General features: G+C 41.4%; 1 protein-coding gene across 2 annotated transcripts in view; it reads right to left on the bottom strand.

Annotated features, from left to right (window-relative positions):
- The window catches only part of TBX18 (T-box transcription factor 18), a 67,262-nt gene that overhangs the window by 27,788 nt on the left and 26,039 nt on the right, over positions 1-13,435 (bottom strand). For both annotated transcript variants that reach the window (XM_077289786.1, XM_077289787.1), the window contains exon 5: positions 6,139-6,306. In XM_077289786.1, the coding sequence (XP_077145901.1) occupies positions 6,139-6,306 (168 nt within the window). The remainder of the gene's footprint in view (positions 1-6,138; positions 6,307-13,435) is intronic.

The raw sequence follows: 13,435 nt of genomic DNA, 5'->3' as shown, positions 1-13,435 counted from the left end.
GGCACTGCGTTTTACCTGCGGATTTACAGCAGATTTCCAGTGTTTTTTTGTGCAGATTTCACCTGCGGATTCCTATTGAGGAACAGGTGTAAAACGCTGCGGAATCCGCACAAAGAATTGACATGCTGCGGAAAATACAACGCAGCATTTCTGCACGGAATTTTCCGCACCATGGGCACAGCGGATTTGGTTTTCCTTAGGTGTACATGGTACTGTAAACCTGATGGAAAACTGCTTCGAATTCGCAGCGGCCAATCCGCTGCGGATCCGCTGCCAATCCGCAGCCAATCTGCTGCGGATCCGCGGCCAATCCGCTGCGGATCCGCTGCCAATCCGCTGCGGATCCGCTGCGGATCCGCTGCCGATCCGCTGCGGATCCGCTGCCAATCCGCGGCCGATCCGCTGCGGATCCGCTGCCAATCCGCGGCCGATCCGCTGCGGATCCGCTGCCAATCCGCTGCGGATCCGCTGCCAATCCGCTGCGGATCCGCTGCCAATCCGCGGCCGATCCGCTGCGGATCCGCTGCCGATCCGCTGCGGATCCGCTGCCGATCCGCTGCCGATCCGCTGCCGATCCGCTGCGGATCCGCGGCCGATCCGCTCTGTGTGCACATGCCATAACCCTACCCCTAACCCTAACCCTACCCGTAACCCTAACCCTACCCCTAACCCTACCCCTAGTTCTAACCCTAGTTCTAACCCTAACCCTAGTGGAAAAAGAAAAAAAAATATTTTCTTTATTTTATTATTGTCCCTACCTATGGGGGTGATAAAGGGTGGGGGTTTATTTATTATTTTTTTATTTTGATCGCTGTGATAGAACCTACCACAGCGATCAAAATGTACCTCTAAGAATCTGCCGGCCGGCGGGCGCACTGAGCATGCGCCCACCATTTTGGAAGATGGCGGCGCCCACGATGGAGGCGGACGGGGACCGGGAGCCTCGGTAAGTATAAGGGGGGGAGATCGGGGCACGAGGGGAGCGTCGGAGCACGGGGGGTGACATAGGAGCAGGGGGGGAGCGGGCAGGAGGACGGGGGAGCGGACAGCAGGACGGGGGAGCCGGCAGGCGGACGGAGGGGACCGGACCCTATAACGGAGCACTGGGGGGGCGATCGGTGGGGTGGGGGGGGGTCACATTAGTGTTTCCAGCCATGGCCGATGCTATTGCAGCATCGGCCATGGCTGGATTGTAATATTTCACCAGTTTTTTAGGTGAAATATTACAAATCGCTCTGATTGGCAGTTTCACTTTCAACAGCCAATCAGAGCGATCGTAGCCACGGGGGGGTGAAGCCACCCCCCCTGGGCTGAAGTACCACTCCCCCTCTCCCTGCAGATTGGGTAAAATAGGAGTTAACCCTTTCACCCGATCTGCAGGGACGCGATCCCTCCATGACGCCACATAGGCATCATGGGTCGGATTGGCACGGGTTTTCATGACGCCTACGTGGCGTCATGGGTCGGGAAGGGGTTAATATTGAACAGAATAAATTTCGGCCTATTGGTTCAGCCCTCCACAACAGTCAGAATCTTTCATGTGGCCCCCTCGGGAAAATTAATTGCCCACCCCTGCTTTAGTGGCTTCAATACCCAGTCGGTGTGGTCCCATAATTAACCCCTTCGCGCCATGCGCCGTACTAGTACTGCGCTGCCGGCACTGCATTTGTGCCAGCAGCAGTACTAGTACGGTGCACCGATCACCGCAGTCTTGCGCTGAGCGCCGCGGTGATCGGGTGCGGGTGTCAGCTGTATATGAAAGCTGACACCCCGCAGCAATGCCCAAGATCAGCGCTAGCGCCAATCGCGGGCATTTAACCCCTCTGATGCCACTGTCAGTAGTGACAGCGGCATAGAGGGGGAACGCGCAGGGACGGGGGCTCCCTGCGCTCTCCCACCGGAGCAAGGCGATGAGATCGCGTTGCTCCGGTGATCCGGAAGGAGTCCCCGGATCCAAGATGGCCGCGGGACTCCTTCCGGGTCATGAAATGACCTGGCTAGCCGGTGCCTGCTGAGAGCTGCAGAGAGCAGGTGCCGGAAAGCCACCTAAACTTGCCTGTCAGATCGTTGATCTGACAGAGTGCTATGCACACTGTCAGATCAACGATCTGATCTAATACAGTGATGTCCCACCCTGGGACAATAGTAAAAAGTAAAAAAAAAATATATAGAATGTATAAAAAAAAAATAAAAAAAAAATCCCCAAATAAAGGAAAAAAAAAACATTTCCCAGTAAATCCATTTATTTATGTAAATTAAAAAAAACAATAAAAGTACACATATTTGGTATCACCGCATCCGTAACGACCCGCTCCATAAAACTATCCCACTAGTTAACCCCTTCAGTGAACACCGCCAAAAAAAAAAAAAAATCAAGGCAAAAGACAACGCTTTATTATCATACAGGTGAACAAAAGTGGAATAACACGCGATCAAAAAGACAGATATAAATAACCATGGAACCGCTGAAAATGTCATCTTGTGCCGCAAAAAAAAAGCCATCATACAGCATCATCAGCAGAAAAATAAAAAAGTTATAGCTCTCAGAATAAAGCGATGCAAAAACAATTATTTTTTTATATAAAATAGTTTTTATTGTGTAAAAGCGCCAAAACATAAAAAAATTATATAAATTAGGTATCGCTGTAATCGTACTGACCTGAAGAATAAAGCTGCTTTATCAATTTTACCACACATGGAACGCTATAAACGCCCCCCCTAAAAGAATTTCAGGAATTGCTGGTTTTTGTTCATTCCGCCTCCCAAAAATCGGAATAAAAAGCGATCAAAAAATGTCATGTCCCCAAAAATGGTACCAATAAAAATGTCAACTCGTCCTGCAAAAAACAAGATCTCACATGACTCTGTGGGCAAAAATATGGATAAATTATAGCTCTCAAAATGTGGTGATGCAAAAGCTATTTTTTCCAATAAAAAGCATCTTTTAGTGTGTGACGGCTGCCAATCATAAAAATCCGCCAAAAAAAACGCTATAAATGTAAATCAAACCCCCCTTCATCACCCCCTTAGTTAGGGAAAAATAATAAAATTTAAAGAAATGTATTTATTTCCATTTTCCCATTAGGGTTAGGGTTAGGGCTAGGGTTAGGGCTAGGGTTAGGGTTGGGGTTAGGGCTAGGGTTAGGGTTGGGGTTAGGGCTAGGGTTAGGGTTAGGGCTAGGGTTAGGGCTGGGGTTAGGGTTTCAGTTAGAATTGGGGGGTTTCCACTGTTTAGGCACATCAGGGGCTCTCCAAACGCGACATGGCGTCCGATCTCAATTCAAGCCAATTATGCTTTGAACAAGTAAAACAGTGCTCCTTCCCTTCCGAGCTCTGTCGTGCGCCCAAACAGTGGTTCCCCCCATATACGGGGTATCAGCGTACTCAGCACAAATTGGACAACAACTTTTGTGGTCCAATTTCTCCTGTTACCCTTGGGAAAATAAAAATTTGGGGGCTAAAATATCATTTTCGTGGAAAAAAAAAATATTTTTTATTTTCACGGCTCTGCGTTATAAACTGTAGTGAAACACTTGTTGGTTCAAAGTTCTCACAACACATCTAGATAAGTTCCTTGGGGGGTCCAGTTTCCAATATGGGGTCACTTGTGGGGGGTTTCTACTGTTTAGGTACATCAGGGACTCTGCAAATGCAACATGACGCCTGCAGACCAATCCATCTAAGTCTGCATTTCAAACGGCGCTCCTTCCCTTCCGAGCTCTGCCGTGCGCCCAAACAGTGGTTTCCCCCCATGTATGGGGTATCAGCATACTCAGGACAAATTTGACAATAACTTTTGTGGTCCAATTTCTCCTGTTACCCTTGGGGGAAAAAATTGCGGGCTAAAACATCATTTTGTGGAAAGAAAAAATTATTTTTTAATTTTCACGGCGCTACATTCTAAACTTTAGTGAAACAATTGGGGGTTAAAAGTGCTCAGCACACATCTAGATAAGTTCCTTCGGGGTTCTTCTTTCCAAAATGGGGTTACTTGTGGGGGGTTTTACTGTTTAGGTACATCAGGGACTCTGCAAATGCAACATGACGCCTGCAGACCAATCCATCTAAGTCTGCATTTCAAACGGCGCTCTTTCCCTTCCGAGCTCTGCCGTGTGCCCAAACAGTGGTTTCCCCCCATGTGTGGGGTATCAGCGTACTCAGGACAAATTGGACAATGACTTTTGTGGTCCAATTTCTCCTGTTACCCTTGGGAAAAAAAAAATTGCGGGCTAAAACATCATTTTGTGGAAAGAAAAAATTATTTTTTAATTTTCACGGCGCTACATTCTAAACTTTAGTTAAACAATTGGGGGTTAAAAGTGCTCACCACACATCTAGATAAGTTCCTTAGGGGGTCTTCTTTCCAAAATGTGGTCACTTGTGGGGGGTTTCTACTGTTTAGGCACGTCAGGGGCTCTCCAAACGCGACATGGGTTCCGATCTCAATTCCAGCCAATTTTGCATTGAAAAGTCAAACGGCGCTCCTTCCCTTCCGAGCTCTGCCATGCGCTCAAACAGTGGTTTATCCCCATATATGAAGTATCAGCGTACTCAGGACAAATTGCACAACAACTTTTTGGGTCCAATTTATCCTGTTACCCTTGGGAAAATAAAAAATGTGGGGCGAAAAGATCATTTTTTGTGAAAATAAATATGACATTTTTTTTTACGGCTCTACATTATAAACTTCTGTGAAGCACTTGGAGGTTCAAAGTGCTCACCACACATCTAGATAAGTTCCTTAGGGGGTCTACTTTCCAAAATGGTGTCACTTGTGGGGGTTTCCACTGTTTAGGCACGTCAGGGGCTCTCCAATCACGACATGGGTTCCGATCTCAATTCCAGCAAATCTTGCATTGAAAAATCAAATGGCGCTCCTTCCCTTCCGTGCTCTGCCATGTGCCCAAACATTGGTTTACCCCAACATGTGGGGTATCGGCGTACTCAGGACAAATTGTACAACGACTTTTGTGGTCCAATTTCTCCTGTTACAATGGTAAGATAAAACAAATTGGATCTGAATTAAAAATTTTGTGAAAAAAAGTTAAATGTTCAATTTTTTTTAAACATTCCAAAAATTCCTGTGAAGCACCTGAAGGGTTAATAAAATTTTTGAATGTGGTTTTGAGTACCTTGAGGGGTGCAGTTTTTAGAATGGTGTCACTTTTGGGTATTTTCTGTCATATAGACCCCTCAAAGTCACTTCAAGTGTGAGGTGGTCCGTAAAAAAAATGGTTTTGCAAATTTTGTTGCAAAAATGAGAAAGTCAACTTTTAACCCTTATAACGCCCTAACAAAAAAAAATTATGTTTCCAAAATTGTGCTGATGTAAAGCAGACATGTGGGAAAGGTTGTTTATTAACTATATTATGTGATATAACTCTCTAATTTAAGGGCATAAAAACGAAAAATTTGAAAATTGCTAAATTTTCATAATTTTCGACAAATTTCTGTTTTTTTCACAAATAAATGCAAGTCATATCGAAGAAGTTTTACCACTATCATAAAGTACAATATGTCACGAGAAAACAATGTCAGAATCACCAGGATCCGTTGAAGCGTTTCAGAGTTATGACCTCATAAAGTGACAGTGGTCAGAATTGTAAAAATTGGCCCTGTCACTTAGGTGAAAACAGGCTTCGGGGTGAAGGGGTTAAAGCAAGAGGTTATGCTACAAAATACTAAGTTATGGCATTGTAAACAATGAATTACTCTCTATTTTGTGATCAATAAATAGTATATGTAAAACTTTTGCCAGTCAGTTTTATTTAATTAACTGACCATACCTATATTCGACAACATTTTGGTTAAAATTAAGGTCTCGCATGATAACAACTTCATATACTTTCAGTTTATCACCAAAATAGCATCACAACAACCAGACAGAAGTAATCACACTTTTTAAAAAAATGCAAAACTTTTGATCACCACTGTATATAAATTAACAGCACAGTCCACACTCATTTATTACGCCATTTGAAGGAGGCATCATATGGTAGCACATTGAGTATGGCTAGAATTAAAGTAAAGTAACCGTAAAATTCAAGAATTTATGTATATTTTATGCTTCATTTATTATGACTGAATTTTTTTTAAATATAATTTGTGTAACTTAATAGTTAATATAAAATTGCATACCTGTTGGTTCTGGTACGCAGTCACTGTAGTAAATATTGTTTCTGGGAATGTGAAAGCTTTTTCACCCTCTCCTATTGGAATTGGTTTAACGGGAGACAGTTCATCACCACAATCCTTTCGAATTACATGAACACGTGGCTGATATTTGTGCATGGAATGAAGAATTATCTGCAGGAGAAAATATAAAGTTTAATTAATTAAAGCAATGAAGTAAAGCTGTTAAGTTATTTTGTAAATATATCTTGTATATACAGTATTCAGTACTGTGCCTAAGCTTTATTCAGGTGTGCGAAAATGCTACAAAGTAAGAATGTTAAATAATAGAAGTGTTAGTAATTTCTTTTCCTCAATTAAAGGGAACCTGTCACCCCGTATTTTAAAGATGAGATAAAAATGGCATTAACTAGGGCCAGAGCTGAGCTTTACTTTACTGTCTTCTGTGTGTTTATATTCCGCACCTATCTTGCCGAAATACCTTTTGAAAGTCGCCGTTTGGTGCTGTCACTCAGTCAAGTCTGGTCAGATGGGCGTTGATAAGTTGCGGTTCCTCCCCCCTGCTCCTCGGCGTGTATGACCTAAATGCGCTCTGTGAATCGCACAGATCGCGCACTTTCTTCGCAGTTGCGCAGTAAATGAGCCTCTTGCGCCTGCGCATTATGCTGTGCCCAACTGTGGGCATAGCATACGTTACATCACTGCGCAGGCGCTGGTCGGCACGTTTACCTGTGTGCCCCGGAAGTGGTTATATGCGCATTTACTGTATAGCTGGATGCCGGTAAAATTTTCTCTGCACAACCTGCGAGCGTAAGTTTGGTGCCAAACTTACGATCGCAGGTGGGGCTGAGACACTGTTACCGGCATCCAGCTATACAGTATGCGCATATGACCACTTCCGGGGCACACAGGTAAAAGTGCCGACCAGCGCCTGCGCAGTGATGTAACGTATGCTATGCCCACAGTTGGGCACAGCATAATGCGCAGGCGCAAGAGGCTCATTTACTGCGCAACTGCGAAGAAAGTGCGCGATCTGTGCGATTCACAGAGCGCATTTAGGTCATACACGCCGAGGAGCAGGGGGGAGGAACCGCAACTTATCAACGCCCATCTGACCAGACTTGACTGAGTGACAGCACCAAACGGCGACTTTCAAAAGGTATTTCGGCAAGATAGGTGCGGAATATAAACACACAGAAGACAGTAATGTAAAGCTCAGCTCTGGCCCTAGTTAATGCCATTTTTATCTCATCTTTAAAATACGGGGTGACAGGTTCCCTTTAAGGAGCAACTAAACCTTTGAAATAACATTTTTTCCCATTTTATTGTGCTAATGATCACAAGCAGATTGGTGGATTTATAGGTCATTCATAGTATATGCTTGTAATGTAGGTATATTGTGTGCTGTGTGAGCACTCATGTACACTTCGAGAAAGAGAGGAGAATGAGAGGAATTTGTCGGGGTTTTAGAACCCAAACCCCCACCAATCTGCAATTAATTATCAGGGCAATGAAACATGAAAAAAAAAAAACATTTCAAAGGTTTAGTTACTCTCTAACAAAATGTTAAATGATTGAAAATGAGAGAAATTTAAATCAAATCAACATTTGGTGTGACCACCCTTTGTTATCAAAATCGCATCAATTCTTCCAGTTACCACACTTTCACACAATTTTGGAAGCACTCAGCTAGGAGGTTATTCCAAACATCTCAGAGAACTAAACACAGATCTTCTGTGAATATAGACTTGTGCACAGAATTCTATCACTTCATGTAATCCCACACAGACTTAATGATGTTAACATAAGTACTCTATGGGGACAACGTTATGGGCTGTATGTTTGGTGTTGCATGATGAACAATTATATGCCATTATTTTTCTGCATTGAGGGCACCATTAATCCTGACTAAATTCCTATCTCTACTTGCTGAAACGCAACTCCAGACTTGCAAGGAACCTCCACCATGCTTCACTGCTGCTGCCTGCTCATTATTGTACTGCTCTCCAGCCCAGTTCTTAGGTTTTCATGTATATTTGAATAACTTGGCCTCGTTTCCATATCAAAACTTTTTGGCCACAATTCTTCAATGAAGACCACTTCTGACAAGACGTCTCTGAACAGTAGATAGTTGTAGCTGAGTCCCACTGATTGCTGCCAATTCTGAGCTGATAACATTGCTTGACATGTTCCAATTTCGAAGAAAAATAAGCATGTGTCGGTCATCTGCTGTGCTAAGTTTCCTTGGTCGACCAATGTGTCTATGGTTCTTAAGGCAGCCTGTTTTTTGGTGTTCCTTTTAAAAATCTTGAAAGGCAGATAATAATGGACTCAGGAAGAGGGTAGAAAAGGTCCAATGGCAAGATGTTTTGAAGGATGATGAACAGAAATGTCCAAGAAAGATGGGAGATTTTGCTAAATGAAATTCTCACAGCACAATCAGTAATAATCCTGAAAAGAAGGAAGAATTGGAAGCATTTAAAGAGACCAGGATGGATGAACACAGAACTTAGTCACTTGATAAAAAGGAAAAAAGAAATGTATATTAGATGGAAAGAGGGAGGCACATCTAAAGAAGAACATAATGCTGTTTGCAGGGAATGCAGGGCAAGCATTAGAAGAGCTAAAGCCAGTAATGAAGTGAGGCTTGCAAGGGGGACAAAAACAGTAAATAAAAGGATTTGGGGGATATGTCAAAAGCAAAAGAAAAGTCAAAAATGCTATATGATTTTTACAGGATGAAAAGGTGAAGTGGTCAAAAATGGTGTTGAGAAGGCTGAACTTTTAAATTCATATTTTGCATTTGTGTTCTCTAAGAAAGCAATTGTAACATCAACTGATCTTTATGGTGCCATTGAAAGAATAAAAGAATCCACACTATATATAAACAGAGAGATGATGAGGGAACACTTAGCTAATTTACATGAATTTAAATCTCCTGGTACAGATAAATTACATCCTAGGGTACTGAAAGAGTTAGCAGAAGAAATTATAGAACGACTAGCCATAAAAGATTCAGAAAGATCTAGATGAGCTTGAACAATGGGCCACGACTAATAGAATGGTATTTAACAGGGACAAATGTAAGATTCTACATCTGGGCAGGAAAAATGAAAATTACATCAACAGAATGGGAGGAATAGACCTAAGCAACAGCGTGTATGAAAAATACTTAGGTATACTAATAGATCACAGACTGCACATAAGTCAACAGGGTGAAGCAGCAGCAAAAAAAGCAAACACAGTTCTGAGATATATTAAGAGAAGCATAGAGTCTAGATTACATGTAGTAATTATCCCTCTCTACTCCTCCTTGGTCAAGCCACATCTGGAATAATGTGTCCAGTTCTGGGCACCACATTTTAAAAAAGACATTGAAAAACTGGAACAAGTTCAGAAAAGAGCTACCAGGATGGTGAACGGACTTCAAAGTATGTCCTATGAGGAACGGTTAAAGTATATGGGAATGTTTAGCTTGCAAAAAGAAAGCTAAGAGGAGACTTTATAGCTATCTACAAATATCTGAAGGGATGTCACAGTGTAGAGGGATCATCTTTATTCCCATTCACACATGGAAACACGAGAAGCAATGGAATGAAACTGAAAGGGTGAAGATACAGATTAGATATAAAAAAAAATTGACAGTGAGGCTGATCAATGAGTGAAACAGGCTGCCATGAGTGGTGGTGAGTTCTCCTTCAATGGAAGTGTTTAAACAGAGGCTGAACAGACATCTGTCTGAGATGGCTTATTTAATTCTGCATTGAGCAGGGGGTTGGACCCTTGAGGTCCCTTCCAACTATAACATTCTATGATTCTATGATCTTGAAACACCAATGTGCTTGGAAATGTTTACCTGGGAAACACGATGCTGATGCAGTATAACTACCTCATGTCTCCTTACTGTGCTCAGTCTTGTCATGGTATATGACTTGTGACTGAAAATATGTTCTTCAAACTTACCTTTGAGTTTGGCTACTTCTCACCCAATGTTAGTTTAAAACCTCTTAGGCAGTTTTTCTATATCAGTTAATGACTGTTTTTCAACCTACTCTATAGATGAAAAAAATAATTATTATCACCTGTTTGGTATAATTGGTTAGTCATCAGCCTAACTATAATTCTGCAAAATCCCTGACTTTGGTCAGGTGTACTAACTAGATTTGATGCTGTTTTAAAGGCAACGGTGGTCACACTAAATATTGATTTGATTTAGAGTTCTTTTTTACAAATTGTTAAAAAACAACTATTAACACTTTTATTTTTAAAAGTATCCATATTTTGTAGCATTTTCTGCACACCTGCCTAAAACTCTTGCAATATTTCCAATAGATTATGTATGTTATTCAATTTAATGAGGTAATTAACCCCTTAACCCCCGGAGCATTTTTCAGTTTTGCGTTTTTGTTTTTCGCTCCCCAGAGCCATAACTTTTTATTTTTCCATCAATATGGCCATGTGAGGGCTTATTTTTTGCGGGACAAGTTGTACTTTTGAACGACACCATTGGTTTTACCATGTCATGTACTAGAAAATGGGAAAAAATTCCAAGTGCGGTGAAATTGCAAAAAAAGTGAAATCCCATACTTGCTTTTTGTTTGGCTTTTTTGTTGGTTCACTAAATGCTAAAACTGACTTGCCATTATGATTTTCCAGGTCCTTGCAAGTTCATAAACACCAAACATGTCTAGGTTCTTTTTTATCTAAGTGGTAAAAAAAAATTCCAAACTTTGATAAAAAAAAAAAATTGTGCAATTTTCCGAGACCCGTAGCGTCTCCATTTTTCCTGATTTCGGGTCGGGTGAGAGCTTATTTTTTGCATGCTGAACTGACGTTTTTAATAATACCAGTTTGGTGCAGAGGTTAATCCTTTATTAATTGATAGATCGGGCGATTCTGAATGCAGCGATACCAAATATGTGTATGTTTGATTTTTTTATTGTTTTATTTTGAATGTGGCAAAAGAGAGTGTGATTTGAATTTTTACATTTTTTTTATTTTTTTCATATTTTTTTAAACATTTTTTTTTACTGTTGCCATGCTTCAATAGCCTCCATGGGAGGCTAGAAACGACCACAGGGTGGTGCTCACAGCAATCTGGCATCAACAACCATATAGGTCTTCAGGAGACCTCTGGTTGTCATGACAGTGCATCGCTGACAGCGGCAATTAACTAGTTAATAGGCACGGGTAGATCTCGATTCCACCCGCGCCTATTGCGGGCACAAAACAGCTGATATGTACCGGCTTTGATGCAGGCTCACCGCCAGAGCCTGCATCAAAGCGGGGGTTCTGCCATCGGACGTACTATTCTGTCCGATGGCAGAAAGGGGTTAAATGGCAATCATTAGTTTAAATGAATTTCATGTTTAAGCCTTCAATAAAATTTTATTCAGTCTGAATGGATTTTCTTATCCTAATTATCCACAGTTGAGACGCCATCAAAACTGTGTTTGAAACTGTGGTTTGGTTTTCATGCTGCAAGTTTAAAAGCTAATATAAACTTATTTCAATTCTGATTACTTCAAAATCATGTTGTAAAGCATGAATAATCAAGAACAAACTGTGATTCAAGCTATACTTTTACAATTCCAATACCCAATTGATGTAGCTGCCTATGTTTCTTAACTTTCCATAGATACATTATGAGCCCTTGCTTAACAGAGAAGGCAGTCATTCGTTTCAAGATAAAAGCCTATAGGGAAGATTAATGCAGCATAATTTGGTTACATTAATAAAAACTTAAAATCCTACCTTCGATATACTTCATGGAAGCATGAATAAACAATAGATAGTTTTATTCAATATGACAATAAACATTAGAATCTTGAGAACATTTTAGCTAATGAAAGCTGAGTGGAAATAAAATGGCTACCACTAGCCATCTTACATAAGACATTATGTAGACCTTTAGAGAATTGTAAACTTATTTACTTTGCATCCATAAACTTGACACCTTCTTCTAAGATTGAAGATAAAAATGTTACCACATTTGAGTAAAATACGGATATGATGGAAGGCATAAAAATAATTTAGAATTTCACAGATTGTTCAACAACAATTTGGATTTTTCCAAAGTGACTTAATATTTACAAAGTAATACAAGATGACAACTACTACAGGAAAACTTGATGCAAAGTCGTGGCATGGCTTTCATGATGCTATGTCCTCACAAATGCATTAACACTGTATATTTTCCAGTATTTTATAACAAAGTAAAATCAAAAGTCTAGACTAAAACTACTGTACAGACTAGTTTAGGCTAAATGTTCTACGCTATGCTACATGTGCTTGCTCTCTGATCTATATATCTATATATGCTGGGTGCTGTGGCGCACACCTGTAATCCAAGCCACTATGGGAGGCTTGGGTTGTGGGATCACTTGAGCTTGTCAGTTCTGGTCCATTCTGTGCTATGTGGATCAGGGGTCTTCTCTGTCCTCAGTATTAATATGGTGTCTCTGATCTATATAGGCCTGACAACAAGGGAGCTTCGAATTAGGGTGTGTGAACACGTTTGGGACACTTGTGCGGCCAAGACAGTGGCCAATCCCTTGGACCTGAAGACGATCCCCAGTCACTTTAAAACTTATCAGAACTGTGATGCCGGGTCTCTTTGAGTCAGGGGGATTGAGGGTTTACATATGAGGGATATTGGTGGCAATTATAAGAAACTCCTAGCTCAACGGGAGGCCAATTGGATCATGCGACTCGATACCTTGACACCCAGGGGTTTAAACGAGTCACTCAGTTTTTCTTCACTTTTATGATCTATGTAAATGTATCTTATTATTAATTCCTGTGTTCTACTGGTGGTCCGCCTCTTTACCCCCTGGACCTATTTTGGATTCTTTTATTTATTTTTATTGTCATTTTTCTGTGTATAAGATTTGTTCACTTTTTCTTTTTTTGTTTATTATTTCTTTAGTCTTTATTCGCTTTTCCTCATTGGCAATGACCGGAATATGTCCACATTTACCCCTACTGGATTGAATATGTACCCTTGAGAAAGAAGTCTGATCTGGAATTCATCTTTATTATCTGCTGTTATTATTTCACATATTATCGTATAAGTATTGTGACTCATAGGTATATAAATTTGACTCCCCGGGGTGCTGTTTTTAATTACTGATCTTCATTTTGATTTGTCTACTGTCTGTCTTTTATAAACACCGGTGGAGTGCATGCGCGCTGCATGACTGACCTCTTCTGCATTGGTGCAGTGTCTTTAGTACCTCCTGCGCATGTCCGGGGGCTTCTTCCCCCGTGCACGCTCAGTGATGTCTGATACTTGCGGCCGATG

This window comes from Ranitomeya variabilis, chromosome 2 (genome assembly GCF_051348905.1).
Source record: "Ranitomeya variabilis isolate aRanVar5 chromosome 2, aRanVar5.hap1, whole genome shotgun sequence".
In the NCBI taxonomy this organism is placed as follows: domain Eukaryota; kingdom Metazoa; phylum Chordata; class Amphibia; order Anura; family Dendrobatidae; genus Ranitomeya; species Ranitomeya variabilis.
The sequence above is the reverse complement of the archived record's forward strand: the minus strand, read 5'-3'. Positions and strand labels throughout refer to the sequence as shown.